We start from the raw sequence: 22,195 nt of genomic DNA, 5'->3' as shown, positions 1-22,195 counted from the left end.
CAGCAAGAAAGAATCCTCATCCTCCAGAACATCCCGTGAAGCTCATTTTGAGTTATTTATCCTAAGGAGGTTGAGATCTGGGGTTCTGACCCCTCCCAGTGTATGATCTACGTAGATGTGTGATGTCGGTGCAAATGTGAGGCAAATACTAAACCAGCTTGATGTTCAGACACATTTTGGCAGTGGAGCCCTGGGGCTGAGTGCTGCTCAGGGGCAGAGGTCTCAGAGCTCACCATGTCTAGAAAGGGCCGTGAGGCTTGAAGTCGTTACAGAACGAATGCCCGCCCTCTGGTCAGCCTGTTTCTCCCCACTCTACAAGCCTTGACAGATCTTTACTTTTCGCTTCCCCTTGAAATGTACCGGTGCCTCTTGAGCTGCTGTTTTCAGCTGGGCGATTTTCACCCCCCAACCTCACCCCGGGGGACACATCTGGGGGGCAATGTCTGGAGACAACTAGGTTGTCACACATGAGATGGCCATTAGCTGGGGTACTGCTCAGCACCCTCCATGGCACATGGGACAACCCTGCTCAGCACCCTGCATGTAGCACACAGGACAGCCCCCACACCCAACAACAGGCCAGCCCAGAATGCCCCTAGTGTCCAGGGGGAGAAAGCCTGCTCTAACTCCAGAGCGAAGAGCCCGCATTTCACTCAGCGTGAGTTCTGCACTTTCTGAGCAGAGTATTTGACGAAGCCTGTCTACAGAAAGTGAATAAACGCTGTTCATATGACTTGTGTTGTGACAATCTTGTTGGAAGTGACTATGTAAATGATGCCGTTCCTTTCATGAGCCTTCAGTGTATTTCAGCTTTCAGCAGCCTGAGTTAAGACTGGGACAAGTGTGGTTTTCCCCACTTTGCATGTGCAGAGCTCTGCCAGGAGGATATGCTAAAGGAATCACATTATCAAGATAAAAAGAACATGCAAATCATGCAGGCCGTGCGGCCTCTCCTTTCTCACAGTGTCTACTGTAGGCCCTCAGCTGTAGGCGCGGCTGTGTAAATCCGCCGAGGAGTCCCTTCTAGTTTAGCCTTCCTAGTGCCCAGTAGACATTCATGGAGTGCACAGAGGATGGCACAGTCCGACGCCCACAGGCTTCCACGTGGAAAGCTTGCACCTCTCGGGCCTGCTGAGGTGTGAAGCTGGAGAATGCCCAGCGAGTACCTGAGGGCCTTACCCCAAGCTTGTACCTTGAGAGCCGCCTCTTAGGGACTTCACAGACTGGCCTGAGGGAGCAGGTGGTAAAACCTCTGCCACAGCCGTCCCCATAAGGCTGAAGATTCCTGGATCCCCTGTGCTCATACTGGGCCAGTTTCCTCGCCACCCCTTCTACTGTACTCCGGCTGAACTAAAAAGACATCTCTATTTAACTTTCGTCCGGCATTTCTCATTTCTCCGGATGGTTACACGATAGCTTTTTTTAAATAATTGGACAACGTTGACCACATCATGGGATGACGTAGGTTGTCTACAGGGAGTCCCTGTGCACTCAGCCATCTCAGATCAACGTGCTAGCTGGTCAGGTTCCCACTGACCGCGCCTGTGTGAATCTTACTCGGGTAGAGGTTTAAAACCTCTCATTTTACAACTACTGAAAATAGTGTGTTTATATAAGAGTATGCTCACGCAAATTGAGTAGATTTCATCATCTAATGCAAATCTTACCAAGGGAGATTGAGTAGATTTAATCCTATGATACAAATCTTACCGAGGGAGTTGAGTAGATTTAATCCTATGATACAAATCTTACCGAGGGAGTTGAGTAGATTTAATCCTCTAATACAGATGTTACTGAGGGAGATCTGTTGTTGTTTTCTTGGGTGACTTGTTCAAACCAACTCACTGGCCATGTTTAAGGAGAAAGCATTAGCGACCTAGCGTCAGCCCTGTCATCTTTGCTCTTGAGTAAATTGAGAGATGCCCTTGGTTGTCCTGCACATCCAGCCACCTGGAGTGGAGAACACCAAAGGTAGGGGTAGGGAAAGGATCTCCGGGGATGAGCAGGCACGGAGCCTGCAGGGCTGGGGAGGAAGACCGGCTGCAGTCAGTGAGTGCTGAGCGGAGAGAAGGGCCGTTCTGGCTGGCGTCAGGCCCAGGAGAGTCAAGAAAGGGGGATGAAAGGGAGACACACAGGGAAGAGAACAGTAGTGGGGCTGTAAATTGACCTCCAGGTAGCAGGAAATAAAGTTGGAAGAACTGACTGGGACAGACAGCCAGGGCCCTGCAGGAAGGGCTGGAGAGGAAACCTGAGGACACCTGCCCTTGGTGATCCAGCCAGGCACCAGGCCTGGCGGGGTCACTTGCCTCCGCTGCCCAAGTTAAGGCTCTGCTAAGCTGGTCCTGAGAACATACTTCATGCTTAACTTCAGGCATTTGGCTGTAGTGTCCTCACTCTATGCTGAGAATGAAAGACACACAGTCTGTGAAAGGAAAACCCTGACAGCACAGAGCACTTCCTGTGGCGGCAGCGCGGAGCACTTCCTGTGGCGCCAGGATGGAGCACTTCCTGTGGCGGCAGCGCAGAGCACTTCCTGTGGCGGCAGCACGCCGGGAGTCCCGCTCCCTTTCCTGCTGGGATTGGGTCTGCCGTTGGAAGAACTGTCAGAACCACCAACAGTGAAGTCAGGTCACATTTCTAAATCCATTGTTTATGGACCGTCTTTTCACTGAGAAGAAGCTGTTCAGTTCAGGGGTTCCTAGAACTTCTCCAGACCCTTCAGAAACTCATGCCTTTGTCCAAGCCGTAGCTCCAATGACAGACTCCAGTTTGGGTGATCATTAAGAACCTTGCAAACCCTTGGGAGGAGCCTGTCCCCAGCCCTGTTTCCCAGCGTCTGCCTGCATGGGAGGGGCAGTGAGTCAGCCACGTGTTTGCTTTGCCACCTCTGCCTGTGTGTTCTCCAAGCTGTGGGTTTCACATACAGTAAACGGCATCGAGACATTGACAGCAGGTGTATGGGCAGAGTCTTACACTATCTCAGCGACTTCAGGGCCTTTTCTCTCTTTAGTGATTTTGCCTCTTTTGGAAATGGAAGCCACCGACCGAAATTGTGTTTTACCAGAGGCCCAGCAGCTCATAGTCAAGGCTTTGTGACCATCAGAGTTGTTAGGAAGGTTAACCAGGCAAGATAAATGGCAGACCAAAAACTGTCCCATCAGACCAGTGTGGAGTTTCTTTATCAGACATGTATGCGCCTCTTCCCGCCTCATCTTGGCATCTGCGAGCCTGTCATCTGAGTGATGTAAAATCCATACATGCTGTGCTGAAACCTTAAAAGTGATCTAGTTAAGTGTCATGTATTAAAAAATAAAGTGATCTAGAATCCAAGGTTAAAATTAATTTCATATATACACATATATATATTTTTTTTTAAAGAAAAACTAATGTTAGCTTTCTCCATTGAGTCATGTGAGGTAACTATAGCCAGCCCCTCTCAAGCAGATTATGGTAATTATTTGACACATTCAAGCCCTGGATAGTTCTGTCTTTTCATATCCAAGCGATGCAAGGCAGCCTCCAAGGTACACTCTAGCAGAAACAGTCACTGCCATTAGAGTATTTTTTGTGTATATTAAAAACAAGTCACCATTGGCCTCCCAGATAAAGAAAAACATTTGGTAGGAGTTCTATGCCTGGTTCAAATCCTTAAAATTATAAATTGCCTAACTTTGCATATGCTGATTTTCCCGGGATGGTTTTGTGTTTGTTAAAAGAGCTCCCACATGGGAAGGGCCGGCATTAGGGGGAGGAAGGCAGATGGAGGAGAGGAAGTTATACCAGTAACTTTTTAAATGAATGGCAAAAAGACCTTTTCTATGTTAGATTTCTTTACTGAGTTCCTGTAATTCTGTAGTAGGTTGTAAGATGACTTTTTTGCATTCCTTTTTAAGAAAAAAATCAGCCCAATATATTACTTTTCCACCTGCCCAGTGGACAGCACCTTGCACAGGGTCTGTTCCCAGCGGCCACTGAAGGATGTGCCGCATTTTCCCCACGGGGCGGTGTTTGTGAACGTCTCTCTTTGGTGTGGATTTTAAGGGATGGGTCTTCCCCGCCCACCTCCCACCGCAACTCATATTACATCCACTCTTCTTCCTTGCAGGCAAACGAGATGCTGCTCAGTGGGCGGAAGCTGACGGCGCAGGAGGCGTGTGGCAAGGGCCTGGTCTCCCAGGTGTTTTGGCCCGGGACGTTCACTCAGGAAGTGATGGTTCGCATTAAGGAGCTTGCCTCGTGCAATCCAGTTGTATGTCTACTTGCTTCTGTTACACATGTAACTTTTTAAAAAATAGAACCTTTTCCCTCAGAGAGCTCACACATTTGCGATTATTCCTAAGTCCTTCACATTTGTCCTCAGCAGAGCACCTTCCCGTGAAGTCCTGCCAGAAGCTGCTGCTGCCACCGCTGCCCCCATGCACACCTTGCCTTCCCTTTGCAAATACCCAGGAACCACAGAAATGAACTTCAGTCTGAAATGTCAGCAAGTTAGCACATGTCCTGTGGAAATCACCAACTAACATGGACCTGACTCTTTCCTGGGTCCAGAGCCTCAGCCACAGTATTAGCTTCTCCCCGCTTTCCCTCAGGGGGCCTAAGTTGTTTTTGCTGTTGTTGTTGTTGTTTGTGAGATGGAGTCTCGCCCTGTTGCTCAGGCTTGAGTGCAGCGGTGTAATCTCGGCTCATTGCAGCCTCAACCTCCCGGGTTCAAGTGATGCTTGTGCCTCAGCCTCCCTAGTAGCTGGGACTACAGGCTTGCGCCACCACGCCTGGGTTATTTTATATTTTCATTGGAGACGGAGTCTCACCATGTTGGCTAGGCTGGTCTCGAACTCCTGAGACCTCAAGTTGATCCACCCACCTCAGCCTCCCAAAGTGCTGGGATTACAGGCATGAGCCACTGTGCCTGGCCTCCTAAGCTTTTGTTTCATAAATGTGCTGAATAGGCCAGGCACAGTGGCTCACGCCTGAAATCCCAGCACTTTGGGAGGTCGAAGAGGGCAGATCACTTGAGGTCAGGAGTTGGAGACCAGCCTGACCAACGTAGCAAAACCACATCTGTACTAAAAATCCAAAAGTTGGCCAGGCTTGGTGGTGCGTGCCTGTAATCCCAACTACTCGAGAGGCTGAGGCAGGAGAATCGCTTGAACCCGGGAGGCAGAGGTTGCAGTGAGCGGAGATCACGCCACTGCACTCCAGCCTGGGCAACAAAGCAAGACCCTGTGTCAAAAAATAATAATAATAATACAAATAAATTGTTTTCTTAAATGTGTTTCTAACAAAATTGCATTTGGCTAATTATAAGATATGAAATGTTTAATATTAACTGACACGATTCCCATCTAAACTGTCCCAGGCAGACAAGCAACCCTCATGATGAAAATTACATTTTGTTTAGAAATATTCCCTCAACAGGCATCCTCAGAGCTTTCTGGGCATCAGCAGAGCAGACGTCCAGTTCGGGGATCCACGCCAGCGTGCGGCAGTATGCAGCGCAGGCTGGATGCCAACAGCCCAGCTCTCCTTTGAAATGAGCCATTTTGAAGTTAAGAATGTACCCAGTGCCTAGTGTGAAATGTGCTTAATAAATATATTAGGCCTCACATATTGTGAGAAAATGTCTGGTAACCTTTTGAACAGGTGATTGTTGGAATTGGACGATTGCCTCCATAAATGTGGAGACGCAAGGGACCCGTGTCTGCCCGCATGCACCCTGCTAACTAGCTCTTGTTTTCCGGTGCAGGTGCTTGAGGAATCCAAAGCCCTTGTGCGCTGCAACATGAAGATGGAGCTGGAGCAGGCCAACGAGAGGGAGTGTGAGGTGCTGAAGAAAATCTGGGGCTCGGCCCAGGGGATGGACTCCATGTTAAAGTACTTGCAGAGGAAGATCGATGAGTTCTGAGTGTCGGGCTGCCCACTGGCGACACCGGGATCGGGCTGAGCAGAACGTCACTGGCTCCAGTTGCCCTGATCCATTCTCACAGCCTGAGACAAGCTCACCCGTAGCTTACGCTTGGAAGCAGGACTGGGAACATCCACGCTATTTATTATCAAGGAGTTTTAAAGTACTGTAACCTTAAAATAAATAACTACAAAGCTTCTTTGTCCAAACATCATTATTTTATACTTAGATACACGCAAGTGTAAAAGTATAAAGATGGGGACTAGACTGCTCTTAGAAGCTCTAATTTGTGTTCTCTTTGGCTAGTACTGTATAAAAACAGAATTGTGTTTTATTGGTTTTGGATGACAGAAAAGTCTGGAATAATGTTTGTTTTCTTCATTTCTTCCTTCTAGAACACAGAGTCTACAGGGGTGTTAGCCAGCCTCACCTGCCCTGCTCCACATAGAGACACGGTGATCTGAGGCATTGGCTTTTTCTCTAAGAAGGTACAGATACCTCAGATTCGGGAAACTCGAAATCGAAAGACTTAGCTCCTAGGATAAATACTTCGGATGAAAAACCCACTGAGAAGCTTCCCCCCAAACCAGACATACGCTTAGGATTCAGGCTGAGATATCAGTTGGGTTCCACTTCTTTTTAAAATATGTCCAGTTCTTACCCAGTTAACATGAAGAAACCACTGTCTCTAGAAGAAAGCTTGTTTTGCAGTATTAGTGAATCACTGAATAGCTTAAGTATGACTAAGTTATAAGTTAGTCTTTAGTGGGTTTTAAATAGTTTTTCTGACCCTTCTGAAAAATAACTACATAAGTGCTTCTTGTTGCTGGGTGAGAAATACTTTATAGTATTTATAGACAGTTTTGGTTTTCTATTTGCAGATATGATTGATGTATTACACCAAAATAAAATGTTTTTATGTTTATAAAATGTAATTTTTAGGTTCACTTAGAATATATTTTATTTAATAAGTTAAAATTCTTTGGGCACACTATTAAATGCAAAAACTCCTTTCAAAACAAAAAAGAACTACCTTATATTCAACATTTAATGTTCTTGGTCTCTGCTTTTACGTCTATACAGTATACTGAGTTCAGTATGGTGTCCAAGAGTGCCCTGTGTGGACAGACACGTGCGCTCCTTCCAGGAGTGGGTACTGATTCCAGACTCCAGATGCCTAGTATCAGTTAGGCTTCTGAGCTTGCAATCATATTGAATGTATGAAGAGCGAAATAAAATCAAATTCTTATTTTTGTACAGTTTTGAAGTTTATACTTAGAACTGACCACCTCCCCGGCCACGTGGAGAGCTGTACAGTGTGTAAATCTGCCTTTATCTTGGATTGATTAGTACAGTATTTTTGCATCTGTGGGACCTACCTTTTCGTTCAGTAGTTTGAACTATATATAAACTGTACAATCTGTAAAGTTTTTATAGAATAAATATTCAGCTGTGAAAACTGGTTAAATAAAACTAATATTTCTTAACACATTTGAAATGTTTCTCTGATTCTTGTGAGGTTTCTCCTGAGATGTTTTCTCTGTGTGTGTGTGTGAAATATACATATGTGTGTGTGTGAAATATACATATGTGTGTGTATGAAATATACATATGTGTGTGTAAAGCATCTGTACAGTTTAATGGAATGAAACCCTGCATACTATCACCTGGGCAAGACCTACAATTTGACCAGTATCCTGCCTGGTCACCTTCACCCAGGTGACCATTTCCTGAATTTGTGTCCATCATCCACTTCTCCTTCAAAGAACTTATTCCTAAAATAAATTACTTTTAGTTCTACATATTTTTAACCTTTATATCACAAAAAAGCTTCTGTGACTGACTGCATTCAGTGTTAACATTTTCTCTTACATAGAGTTGTAACTTACCCCTCTTCTACCCAAACCTGTCATGTGGCTATTTTCACTCCTGTTTTGCAGATGAGGAACCTGAAGAATTAAACACGTGCCCAAGGTCACGTAGGTAATTTGATCAGGAGTAGCACCAAGCTTTTATCCAAGGTCGATGTGGCAAAGCACATATTCTGACAAAGACATCAAGATGTCAGTGTTGTAGAATTTACAAATAGGGAACCAAGTAAAATCTCCATCATCCGAGACTGCATCCTCTGGGCCTTGTGAGCCACCTCCCCTTTTTCTGAAGCAAATCTTCCACCTTTCAACTTCTTGCACAAGAACTGAGCCCAACTAGAAGTAGCACTGGTGACAGCAGTGAAGTTCTGTTTTGTGCCCCGTGTGGGTGAGGAGGAAGGCAAATGTGACTGCTCAGATGGGTGCAAGTCTCGGTCCAACTTTAGAGGAGAATTTGACAGTAACTCAAATATAAAAAACCCGGACCCAGCAACTCCATCTATAAGGATTCATCTTAAGGAACGAGTGGTAGGAAAGGTAGGAAATAGGACAATAAAGATACGTGTGCAGTTAAGTTCATCTCAGGATTGTTCCTGACAATGAAGCATTGGAAACTGCATTCATGTTCCTCAGTAGGGTTTTGGTTAAATAATTGTGCACCACCACCACAGTGGAATACACATTTATTGAAAAAGAATGTTGATGAAATCTGAGGTTTAAAAAAAAAAAACTATGCTTTAACAAACTTTTCAGGATATGCATGAAAATATATTATCTTGTATATTTATCAAGTTCTCTCCTCTAGAGCTTCCTAGCTTCTCAGCTTGACTGCTTAGCCCCTCAAAGCCAAAGTCGGGAGCCTGTTACCTCTGAGATCCAGAGACAGGCGCAACACCCAGGCGGCCTTGCTTCCTCAACCATGAGGGTAACAGTGACGGTGGCACTTACACTGCAGTGTAGACCAGGCTCGCTTCAAGACACTTGTCCACTTGCTCATTCAGGTTTTTGAGATTATTTTGCAGAGATTATTAATGTAATACACGTTAATACGCTCTTCCCAGATCCACTCACTGAGCCCATGTGGTGGCGTCTCTGTACCTCTCCTGTGGCACATGGCCTTCCTGTCCTAGCATCACTCTATAAAATGAGAGCTCTCAAAAAGTCTTTAGGCAGGCTGATTTAGTTTGTGATGTCCCCAGCAAAACTAGTGACAGCTACAGAAATGAGAAGAACCCAGAACTCTGACAGTCTTGGAGGGAAAGGTGTGCCAACTACGTAAACGGGACTGTAGATGGCCTCAGACTGGGGCTGCTCCCATTCTCTCACCCCGTATTTGGTCAAGAGGGAGTGAGAGGTGCCCCCAGTCTCTGGGCACAGCAGGTGCGTAGGGGGCTAGGGCCAGCCTCATGGCCAACTCCCTCTCTTGTTGGGCCCCATCAGAGGCTCCAACCCACTTGTACACTACTTACTTGTTACACTAGTATGAACATACTCGTTCATACTCGTTACACGAGTATGAACAAGCGTTACAGCTTCTCCAAAAGAAGAAAATCAAGTTCTCTCCCATAGAGATAAATATAAATATTTATAAATATTCTAAAAGAAGAAAATATATTTTCCGTGAGTTGCAAGTGAATTGGCACCTGCCGTATAGTGACACACAGCTTAAGAGGGAAAAACCCTGGGACAGGGTTCTGTCATTGCCCTGGGGAAACTCAGTCTCTGCTTTTCCCAGATCTACTCACTGAGCCATCCGGTGGCCTCTCTGTACTGACCTCTTCTGTAACCAACTTTCCCCGGCTCATGGCCTTCCTGTCCTAGCGTGCAGGCAGCTTTCTGAGACTTTTCTGACACAATGGCCCCAGGTCTGTGCCCCACCAAGTGTGAGAAGCTGTTTCCAAGCTGAAGCTTTTCAAATGGACTCCAGGACATGCCAGGGAGTCTGGCCCTCTAGAGGAAAGGAGAGACTCAGGCAGGTGAAAGCAATTCTCTGGGAACATTAGACCCTGGAGTACAGCCGAGAACTAGGGAGAAGAGGACATCGCTGATGTTTCATGCACCAGTTTAACTTTACATGTGCAGAAACTGAGGCCCAGAAGAGTCAGGCAACCTGCCCAGCATCACACAGCCTTTTGGTGACCTCGCACCTGGGAAGAGAGGTCTACACTCCACTGGTCTATGCACTCTTCCCTTGAGTGGGAAGGTGAGGAGGGGACCAATGGCCTGCAGTGTCCAGCCCATCCTGGCATCCCATGGGCCTGTAATTCTCTGCAAGTGAGAGTGGTGGGGCAGCATGGCAGAACGGGTGGTTCCAGCCTGCTCGGTGGCTCTGGATTTAGGGTTATTTTCAAGTCAAGGCTAAACTTACCAGGTAATTCTGATGGTCTACAAGCTTTCTGCCTCTGTAAGAGCTGGACCAGCCCACCGAGCTTCCTCAGTACTAACTAGCATTTAAAAATAAATACCTTCACTATTTGGCAACAGGGGAAAGGCTGACTATATCACAGGAATCCTCTCCCTCTTCCCTAGGGAACATTCTGACTGTGTCTGAAGAAGCAAACGAATGTCTGCTTTGGTGAAAATGACATTGAATGATTTCAACCCAGGTTTAAAATTTACTTTTTTGGCAGGATAAAAGACTAGCATTTCAAAGTTTAAAATCTGTTTGATGAGCTTAGAGTCATAAGCAGTTAAATGGCTAATAAAGGGTTTAATACAGGCATTAGAATAAAAGCTAAGATCTAATGTATTTAACATTAATTCTTATTTTCTTACATTTTATATGCTAAAACTGGGCAAATTATATACATATCTATTTATATCACCTATATGGAACACACTGCATAGGACAACTAGACAGAGGATCAACAAGGAAATAGAAGACTTGAACAACATTTTAAACCATCTAGACCTAACACACCTATACAACCCTTCATCCAACAACAGCAGAGTACATACTCTTCTCAAGTGCACCTGGGACATTCTCCAGGATACATCATATGTTATGCAATAAAACAAGAAAAAAAGTCTTAAAATTTTTAAATGATTAAAATCATACAAAGTATGTCCTCCAACCTCAATGGAATGCAAGGAGATACCAGTAACAAATAAATGTGGAGAATTCAAAAATATGTGGAAATTAAACAACATTCCTAAATAACAGATGTGTCAAAGAAGGAAACCACAAGAGAAATTAGAAAATATTTTGAGATGAATGAAGATGAAGACACAACATAACAAAATTTATGTAACGAATTATATAATAAAACATCTATATGAGAAAAGCAGATGCTAAATCAATAACCTAATCTTCTACCTTAAGAAACTAGAAATAAAGAACAGCAAACTAAACCCATAGCAAGTACAAGGAAAGAAATGAAGATTAGAGCAGGAATATGTAAAATGAAGTATAGAGAAACAGTAGAAAAAAATCTATGAAACCTAAAGTCATTTCTTGGAAAGGATCAACAAAATTAACAAATTTTAGTTAGACTGACCAATGAAATAAGAGAATATTCAAATCACCAAAACAGAGACACTACTACCAACCTTACAGAAATAAAAAGAACTGTAAGAGAGTACTATGAGTAATTGTATCCCAACAAATTAGATTAGCTAAATGAAATGGACAAATTCCTAGAAAGACACACACTATTGAAATTGACTCAAGAAGAAAGAAAAAACTAAAATAGACTAAAAGATTGAATCTGCTGTCAAAGAACTTTCTGCGAAGAAAAGCCCAGCACTACATGGCTTCACTCATAAATTCTGTCAAATGTTTAAAAAGGAACACAAACTCTTCCAAAAAGTAAGAGGAGCAAATGCTTCCTTACCTCTACAAGTCTAGTGTTGCCCTAATACCAAAACCAGACAAAGCCATCACAAGAAAACTATAGACCATGTAGATTATATATTTATGTTAACATTTTTTATTAATACAAATGCAGATGTTCTCAATGAAATAATCTGACAACATATAAAACTTATATGTACACCATTACCAAGTAGGATTTATCCCAGGAATGCAATGTTGGCTCAACCTAAATCAACAAAAATCAGTGAACACAATATACCATATTAATAAAAGATAAAACCATATATCTCAATTTAAGAAAAGTGTTTGACAAAATCCAACAGCCATCACAATGAAAACACACAATAAACTAGGAATAGAAAAATTTCCTCAACCTCATAAAAGGTATCTATTAAAAACCCACAGCTAACATTATACTTAATGGAGAGACTAAAAGCTTTTACCTTAAAATCAGTAACAAGGCAAAACTGTTTGCTATTGCCACTTTGATTCAACATTGTACTGAAAGTTCCAGTCAGAGCAATTAGACAAGAAACAGAAGTAAAATGCATCCAGATTTGTTGAGGAAAAGATAAAACTGTTTGCAGATAACATGATTTTATATATAGAAAATGCTAAAGAAGCCACAAGAAATTATTAAAACTAGTAAGTTCAGTAAGGTTTCAGGGTATAAGTTTACAAAAATTAGTTCTATTTATAAACACTAACAATAAATCATTTGAAAATGAAATTAAGAAAATTCCTTTTATAATCAAAACAGTATAAAATATTTAGGAATAAATTAACCAAAGAAGTACAAGTTGGCCAGGCATGGTGGCTCACACCTGTCATCCCAGCAGTTTGGGAGGCCAAGGTGAGCAGATTACCCTGAGGTCAGGAGTTCGAGACCAGCCTGGCCAACATGGTGAAACCCCATCTCTACTAAAAATTACAAAAATTAGCTGGCGTGATGCCGTGTGCCTGTAATCCCAGGTACTTAGGAGGCTGAGACAGGAGAATTGCTTGAACCCAGGAGGTGGAGGTTGCAGTGAGCCAAGATTGCACCACTGCACTCCAGCCTGGGGGACAGAGTGAAACACCTTCTCAAAAAACAAACAAACAAAAAAATGAAGTGCAAGCCTTATGCACTAAAAACTACAAAACATTGCTGGAAGAAATTAAGACAAATAAATGAAAATACGAATTGGAAGACTTCACATTTTTAAACTAGTGAAACTAAATTTACAGATTCATTGAAATCCCTACTAAATTCTAGTTGCCGTTTTGGCAGAAATGAACAAGCTGGTCTTAAAATTCATATGGAAATGGAAGGGGCCCAGACTAGTGTAAACAAACTTGAAAGTGAAGAGCAAAGTTGCTCTTTCTGGTTTCAAAACTTACTACAAAGCCACAGGAAAATCGAGATAATGTGGTACTAGCATAAAGATAGACGTAGAGATCAATGAAACAGAATTGAAAGTCCAGAAATAAACCCATACATCTATAGTCAACTGATTTTCTTTCTTTTTTTTGAGACAGAGTCTTGCTCTGTCGCCCGGGCTGGAGCGCAGTGGCCGGATCTCAGCTCACTGCAAGCTCCGCCTCCCAGGTTTAGGCCATTCTCCTGCCTCAGCCTCCCGAGTAGCTGGGACTACAGACGCCCGCCACCTCGCCCGGCTAGTTTTTTGTATTTTTAGTAGAGACGGGGGTTTCACCGTGTTAGCCAGGATGGTCTCGATCTCCTGACCTTGTGATCCGCCGTCTCGGCCTCCCAAAGTGCTGGGATTATAGGCTTGAGCCACCGCGCCCGGCTAGTCAACTGATTTTCAACAAGAGTGCCAAGACCATTCAATGGAGAAAGAATAGTCTTTTCCACAAACGATGCTGGAACAACTAGATATCCACATGCAAAAGAGTGAAATTGGACACTTATCTCATACCATATACAAAAACTAAAGTGGATCAAAAACCTAAATATAAGCATAAAATTCTTAGAAGAAAGCGTAGGTGTACAACTTCATGATCTTGGATTAGGCAACAATTTTCATTAGATATGGTATATTTCAGCTCAAAATATTAATAGATACATTCAACAAAAATGGACTGAATTCTTCTGTGAAAGACAAATATTTTCAGGCTGTACTCAAAATATATTGACCTAAAGGTACATATATGCTGTTGACAAATAAAAAACCACACATCTGAAACTGAAAAGTTGAAAGTAAAAAGGTAGAAAATATATACTGTGCAAATGATAACCAAACAAAAGCTGGTGTAGCTATACTAATATCAAAATATCTATTAAAGCAAAAAGCATGCTCGGCAACAAAAAGACAACTCAAGTTTTTAAATGGGCAAAGGATCTTAATAGACATTTCTCCAAAGATATATAAATGGCCAATAACCACAAAGATGCTCTGGCCGGGCACAGTGGCTCAAATATGTAATCCCAGCTCTTCAGGAGGCCAAGATGGGAGGATTGCTTGAGGCCAGGAATACAAGACCAGCCTGGAAAACATGGCAAATCCCTGTCTCTACAAAAACTACAAAAATCAGCTGGGTGTGGTGGCATGCACCTGTAATCCCAGCTACTCAGGAGGCTGAGGTGGGAGAATCGCTTGAGCCCAGCAGGCAGAGTTTGCAGTGAACTGCAATTGCGCCACTGCCCTCCAGCCTGGGTGACAGAGCAAGACTCTGCCACAAAAAAAAAAAAAAAAAAAGAAAGAAAAGAAAAGTAAACGAAAAGATGCTTAATGTCATTAGCCACTATAGAAATGCAAATCAAACTACAATAAGATATCACTTTATCCCACTAGAATGACTATAAGAGGAAAATACCAAAAACTGAACTAGTAAGTTCAATTATAATAACAATAACAAATATTGATGAAAATGTGAAAAATTGAAATCCTCCCACGTTTGCTGATGAAAATGTAAATTGGTACAGCCACAGTAGAAAACTGCTTGATATTTCCTCAAACTGGCATAAGGATGATGTTAAACTTCTTGAGGAAATCTTATAGCCTTGCAATTCCACGTCCAGTATATATCCAAGAGAATTAAAGACAGGTGCTCAAATACTTCTCTGTGAATGCTCATACCAGTATTATTCGTAAGAGCCACCAAATATTCACCAACTGAAGAAAGGATAAACAATGAATTGGCATATCCAATGGAATGTTATTTGGCAATACAGATTAAGGAATGAAGTTTTGATACATGCTACAGTGTAGTTGAACCTTGAAACCATTATGCTAAGTGAAAGAAGCCAGACGCAAAAGGCCACATATTGTATGATTCCATTTATAGAAAATGCCAAGGATTGATCAATCCATAGAAACAGAAAATAGATTCGTGGTTGCCAAGGACTGGGGGTGACACGGGGCAATTGGAGTGGGGAGTGGCAGGTACAGGTTTTTACTTGCGGGTTATGAAAATGTTCTGGAATTAAATGATGGTAATGTTCACACAACCTTGTAAATATCCTTTAAAAATGGAATTGTATGCTTTTAAATGGTTAATTTTTTATGTTGTTTCAATTATATCTCAATTTTTTGAGTATGTGTATGTATTATATACGTAATTCTCTAAACTAACATAAGGAGACTATGGAAAAATACTTAACTGATCCTAAATATGCAAGAAACATGTGAAAAAGGAACATAGACTGGCAGGACAAATAATAACACATAGCAAATATGTTATATTTAATCTCAAAATATTAACAAATACATTAAATAAAAATAGACTAAAGTCTTGTGTGAAACCCAAAATTTTCAGGCTGTATTCAAAATATATTGACCTGGATATCCATATATGCTGTTGACAAGAAAAGAAAACATATCAGAAACTGAAAAGTTGAAAGTAAAAAGGTAGAAAATATATACTGTGCAAACAATAACCAAACAAAAACTGGTGTAGCTATGCTAGTATCAAAATATCTATTAAAGCAGAAAGCATGGGAGGAAAAAGTTTTTCATAATGACAGCAGACTAAGTTCTACTGAAAGATATATAGTTTCAAATGTGTGTGCACCTTGTTACTTATCCTCAGAGAAGAAGAAGAAAAAGAAGAAAAGGAGAAGGAGGAGGAAGAGGAGGAGGAGGAGAAGGAGAAGGAAGTGTGGTCAGCAGCTTCTAAACTGGCTCCCAGTGATCCCGACCTCCTGCTCTTCACATCCGTGTATAATGTGGGGCTAGACCTGGTGACTTACTTCTACCAAACAGAACATGGCAAAAGCAGTCACTTCTGAAATCTGGCTCTAAAACACTGTGACTTGTGGCTGGTGCACACATGTTCTTTTTGCCTCCTCTGGCTGTCTTACTATGGAAGAGTCCAGCTGCCGTGCTGGGAGGTGCCCTGAGGAGAGGCCCATGAGCCAAGGGACAGAGGGTGACCTCCCACCAACATCCAGTGAGGAACTGAGGCACTCGGTGTAACAACCCACAAGCCTCTCAGTCCTGCCAGCACCCACAGGAGCGGGCTTGGGAGAGAATCCTTTCCCAGTCCAGCCCGGTTCGCCCTTTAACCACAGCCCTGGAGAGACCTCTAGACAGAGGATCCAGCTAAGCTACATCTGGATTTTCGTTCCAGAAAGTGTGAGTTAGGGGGTAATTTGCTGTTCAACGATGGACAACTAATACAACCAGGGTGGTCATTCTCACAGCTCACTTTTGATAAATATACAGATAGATATAGAGATAAATTGATAGAGAGAGAGAGATAAATACAAACATAGACATTGATATAGATGGGGTCTCAGACAAAATTTTCATCTTCACCTCCTGTAACCGCTTGCTAAAAGAGTCTGTTCTCTGCATTTAAATGTCCCTTTATGTGGGATTGGATGTACAAATGATCTTATGCCCATACTGCGCAACTCTTTAAGAGAACATGTAGCAATGATGATGATGAATATTTATTACTGTCTTAGATGAGAATTACAATCAGCCCTATTTTTCAAATGAGAATTCTGAGACCAAAAGAGGTTATATAATTTACGTAAGGTCACCCCCCTAGTGAGGGCTGGAACAGAGATTTCATAGCAACCAAGCCACATCCAAGAAGAGCATTCTCTCCTTTTTCATCCTTTGGGCTCTATAGACCCCAGGGTAATGGTGTGTCATGAGCTCCTGGGCTTTCTCTTTCTATAACGATAAGTAAATGTGACGTTTCTTGCCCCTTGAATTTTAGAAGCAATTTGTAGACTTGTCATATGTCTGTTATTGTAGGTATTCTTGCTAGCCAAGCTGTCACTGTTGAGCTCCTGGGTGAAATAAAATAACTAAGTTTTTAGACAAAAGCTTGGTATATAAACTTTGGTTACTCACCGTCTTAAACTCAGGAATGCAATTCATTTGGAATATGTGCCATCACTCCTGATTCAAGCTTGTGCCTGACACTCATTATCCCCAGCAGCAACTTCTCGGCGATTTCCATGATGAGGGACCGTTACGTCAGCACAGAAAAGACACCCAGCGTTCAGTCTGATCATCACTAACTACCTCTAGTGGGTGAGATTATGAGAAACTTTTACTTTTCAAATCAATTGGGGAAATGTTTTAATTGTTACCAACATGTTTACGTGACTAATTCTTACAAAACCTAACTCTAGATAGCTGCTTCTTGTCCCTGTCTCAAGCTTCCCCAAGGGGTTTTGCCTGAATGTTTGCAAACTGATGCCCTCGGAGATATGAACATCAGCTCTGTTTCCCATCTTCCTATTTAAAGATCTGGGCCGGGCATGGTGGCTCATGCCTGCAATCCCAGCACTTTGGGAAGCCAAGGCCAGGAGGATCGCTTGAGGCCAAGAGTTCAAGACCAGTCTGGGCAGCAACATAGTAAGACCCCCATCTCTGCCAAAAATAAAAAATAAAAATAGATTAGCCAGACGTGGTGGTGCATACCTGTAGTTCCAGCTACTCAGGAGGCTGAGGTGGGTAGATTGCTTGAGTCTGGGAGGTCAAGGCTGCAGTGAACTGTGATCACACCACTGCACTTCAGCCTGGGCGACAGAGCGAGACCATGTCCGCCCCCCCCATGAAAAGATCTCAGTTCACCTGAGGGAGGCCTCTGGCTTGCTGGCTGGATGTTCCCTGTTTTAGAGGCGTTCACCCACGTGTCACCAGAGCTTTTTAGACTTTACTATGAAGCAAACAATTTCCTCCCCAGGCCCTCGGTCACTCAGGGTCCATCGCCAGGTGTTTCTAAGAGTGGGGAGCGGGAGCCTTTCCAACATTTTGCTTTGGGGCTCAGCTTTACTGCTCCTCTCTCTTTTTCCTCTGGAGCTGGCACTCAGAGATGGCGAAAGCCCTGTGCTGATGAGGTGTGGTCCTGGTGTGGGGACCCATTGCACCCCAGCAGCCCCGATTTCCACCGAAGACCTCGGCTGGCCGCCAGCAACAATGATTGATCAGCAGAGAGCCCGTGAGAGGCAGAGTCAATGGTCCAGGGCCAGTGGGCCTCCCGCAAAAGGCTGCACAGGTCAGCAGTTGGCTACCGTCGTTTGGTAAAAGAAAATAATCTGTTGATTTTTATGCCTTGCTGTAAATGTCTGCCGGTAACAATCTGTTAGTGTGACAGCCACCACTGTTTTTTATTTTTCTGTATCAGTAGAGATATTCTTTGCAGCTTTAAAGCCTACTGCAGTGAGAAACTATTACTTAAACACACTGTTTGGAGAGAAGAAAATTCCCTGTGACTCTTGTTCTCTAGAGGTGTGGGGTGATCATTAGAACCACAATCCTCAGCTCTGTCCTGGGGCCCCAGATACGGTTCATTCCCTTGGCGTGTTAACCCCCGAACCCTTCATTCTCCATTTTTAAATTTCCCCTGAAGAAGGAAAGAAGACATTCCCATTGCCTGTGAGGACAGGGATCCTGGGGTGAGCCCTGCAGATTGTGAAGTTCAAGCCACCAGCTCAGTGATGGTCGGGGCTGAAGGGTCGTGGGGAGGAGATAGATGCAGATTCAGGAGTCTGCCCTGCTCTGTGCACCTGGCAGTTCTCTCCTCAGCTCAGGCCTTCCCGGATCCTGGAATATTGAACTTTAAGTGGTATCACAGTCACACTGCAGCCACAGAGTCAGGTCGTCTGAGTGTTGGTTTGTCTGTCTTGTGACAAGGACACAAAAGATCCATGGCTCCTGCAAGCGGGGAGGTTTGTGGAGAGGTGCGCACTGCGCAATTTAAGTGTAACCTGAACCACTGCCCTGCAGACTGTGCCAGAGCTCGCACGTGTGTGCCTGTGGGGGTGTGTGTAGGTGCGCTCGCGGAGTGCATGTGTGTGAGCACGTGCATGTGTGCTGGGGGATGTTAACAGCTTCACTGAGGGGTAACTGACATACGATAACACTGTGTTCACAGTGTAGAATCTGACAAGTTTTGACGCGCGTATATACCCATGAAACCATCACCATACAATATACCCACGACACCACCACCATACAGGGAACACGTCCATCCCCTGTAAGCTTTTTCCTGTGCTTCTTTGCAATCCCTCCCTCCTGCCCCTCCCACTCTGCCCCACCCCAGGCAACCACTGATCTGCTTTCTGCCACAATACAGAGATTTGCAAACCACTTATAAAACCGTTTCTGAGCCCAGCAGGCAAATACGTTCTTTTTGGAGGGTGGGCCTTTCACCGACTGTTTAAAATTCTCAATTCAGAGAGAGACGGGGAGGAAGGAGAAGAGGAAAGCCTGGCCTGGGCCCCTTCTGGGAGGCCTGGCCCTAACCACAACCCCAACTTGGCTCACGTGCCCTGGAACCTCTGCCCACAGGACAGCCCTGACTTCCCCTCTCCAAGCTGTGCAGGGCCCTCATTACCTTTCCTGGTCAGGCTCTGTACAATCTGGGACTCTTTTTATTTATTTATTTATTTATTTATTTATTTTAAGACGGAGTCTCGCTGTGTCGCCCAGGCTGGGGTGCAGTGGCCGGATCTCAGCTCACTGCAAGCTCCGCCTCCCGGGTTCCCGCCATTCTCCTGCCTCAGCCTCCCGAGTAGCTGGGACTACAGGCACCTCCACCTCGCCCGGCTAGTTTTTTTGTATTTTTTAGTAGAGACGGGGTTTCACCGTGTTAGCCAGGATGGTCTCGATCTCCTGACCTCGTGATCCGCCCGTCTCGGCCTCCCAAAGTGCTGGGATTACAGGGTTGAGCCACCGCGCCCGGCCCAATCTGGGACTCTTAACCAGTCCCGACACCAAAACAACAAAAACCAGAGACGGGGCGGTTGCGGGGGGCGGGGGGGTTGTTGGAGCCAATCACTGCAAACCTCTCTCTCATCCCTGCAGTGCTGAGCTGCTAAACCAGGTACTTCTCTCTCTTTCCTTTCTTAGGGCTTTGCTCCTGGTGCTCTGCTCTTCTTCATTCTGGATCTCTCCTTTACTTGCTTCTCTCCCACCTTCTGCCACCCCTGCAGCCCATGGCAATGCAAACAGACTCATCTATGTCCTCAGTCTGTTTGCAGAACCACAGCCCCGGCCTGGCTCTGCTCAAGGACACCACACCTCCGTTCTCCGAGTCCCGCGCCTGTGGGATGCAGGTGGGGCTGGGAATGGGCACTCCCCTGACCCCACTCCCGCATCCATCCGATCCCCCTCCGACGCAGGTTCCAGATGTTGGGGAACCATGGAAATCTTCCCGTGTGCATAAGGTGTTCTGGTTTGGGCAAATTATGATGAAGATGATTTCCCCGCAAAATAGGAGAGAACATCTGTGATGGCGCCTGGTTCATATCCTAGCACCATGTAGGCATCAGGACACTGAAGGGCTTACACAGGAGATTTACCGGGGTTATGGAATAAACAAAACTCAGAAGAGTAGAGCTTAGTAGGCAGATGTAGATTTAAAAAGCTCTGTAAGAGATACATAAATATTTATTCAACAGGACACAAAAATCACTAACCCAAAAGAAAAAGATGGGTACATTAGATGATAGTAAAATTAAGAATTTCTTTTCATCAGTAAGAAAGTAAAAAGGAATATACAGTAGCCAAAAGACCTATATCTGGAATATATAAAGAATTCCTACAACCTAGTGAGAAAAGATTGATGATTCAATAGAAAAAAAAAAAAAAAAAAAGAGCCAAAGAAATAAACAGGTAGAAATGGATGGCAGTAATGGTGGCACATCAACATGAATGCACCTAATGCCACTGAACTGCACACTGGCAAAAATGGGAGCTGGGTACAGAGGCTCATGCCTGCAATCTGAGCTACTCAGATGGCTGAGTAGATATAAAACCAGAGTTAAAAATAATAAAATAATTTAATTAATTGTAAAAAGAAAAAGAAATTAACAGCTGCTTCACAAAAGAAAGAAACAATAAAAGAAGGAAGGAAAAGGAAGGGAAGGAAGAAAGAAAAAAAATGATGCAATTGGCCAAGAAGAAAATTAAAAATGCTCAACCTCATACGGCATCAACCAATGAAAACCACAGTGAGAAACAAATACTCACCTACCAGAATGGCTGAAACTAGAAGGATTGTTAATACCAAGTGCTGGGAGAAATGTGAGGTAACTGAAATTCTCATACACTGCTGGTGAGAATGTAAAATAGCACAACCACTTGGGAAAACTCTTTGGCAGTATCTACTAACACCAGCATACTCCACTACCCAGAAATGCCACTCCTAGCATAGACCCAAAAGGAACGTGAAAACGTGTTCACCAGTGATGTGTACATGTCCATCAACAGGAGAATGGCTGGTCGGGCGCTGTGGCTCACGCCTGTAATCCCAGCACTTCGGGAGGCCAATCATTTGAGCCCAGGAGTTCGAGACCAGTCTGGGCAACATAGTAAGACCCCCATCTCTACAAAGAATTTTAAAAATTAGCTGGGCGTGGTCGTGCACACCTGTGGTCCTAGCTACTTAGGAAGCTGAGGCAGGAGAATCACTTGAGCCCAGGAGTCAGAGGCTGTAGTGAGTTATGATTCAACACTGCACTCCAGCTGGGTGACAGAGCAAGCCCCTGTCTCTAAAACAAATAACAATAATAAGTTATTTTAAAAAAGCCCAGGAGAATGCCGAAATACATTTTAATAAACTTATAAATGAATTCTTATAGTAATGAAAGTGGATCAGCAACTGCTAAACCCAGCTGATGAATCTCATCAATGTGTTGAACAAAAGCAGCCAGATACAGAGGAATTCATACCACGTGATTACATTAGACAAGGTTAAAACCCAGGCCAAACTGACTATGGTATTAAGAACCAGTGTCCGTGAGCTGCTTCGTGCTTTGGGGAATGGTGCTTGTGGGAAGGGTGGCTCTGGTAATATTCTCTTTCTTGATTTGGGTGTCCCAGGTGTGCCTGCTTTGTGACAGTTCATCAAGCTGTACTCAGGGGTCAGTAGCTTTTCTGTATATATATTTTACACACACACACACGCGCACACACACACATATATATATATTTTGAGACAGAGTCTCACTCTGTCACCCAGGCTGGAGTGCAGTGGCATGATCTAGGCACACTGCAACCTCCGCCTCCTGGATTCTCCTGCCTCAGCCTCCCGAGTAGCTGGGATTACAGATGCTCCACGACACCCAGCTAATTTTTGTATTTTTAGTAGAGACGAGGTTTCACCATGGTGGCCAGGATGGTCTCGATCTCCTGACCT

The 22,195-nt window shown here is 44.0% G+C and overlaps 1 protein-coding gene across 1 annotated transcript in view; it reads left to right on the top strand.

Annotated features, from left to right (window-relative positions):
- The window catches only part of CDYL (chromodomain Y like), a 62,840-nt gene extending 55,444 nt beyond the window's left edge, over nt 1–7,396 (top strand). Inside the window, exons 5-6 of the mRNA XM_026456827.2 lie at nt 4,106–4,249; nt 5,744–7,396. Coding sequence (XP_026312612.1) covers nt 4,106–4,249; nt 5,744–5,902 — 303 coding nt within the window. The 3' untranslated portion in view covers nt 5,903–7,396. The remainder of the gene's footprint in view (nt 1–4,105; nt 4,250–5,743) is intronic.
- The last annotated feature ends 14,799 nt before the right edge of the window (nt 7,397–22,195 follow it).

Source organism: Piliocolobus tephrosceles, chromosome 5, assembly GCF_002776525.5.
Source record: "Piliocolobus tephrosceles isolate RC106 chromosome 5, ASM277652v3, whole genome shotgun sequence".
NCBI classification, from domain to species: Eukaryota; Metazoa; Chordata; class Mammalia; order Primates; family Cercopithecidae; genus Piliocolobus; species Piliocolobus tephrosceles.
Note: the sequence above shows the minus strand (reverse complement) of the source record. Positions and strands in the feature narration are given on the sequence as shown.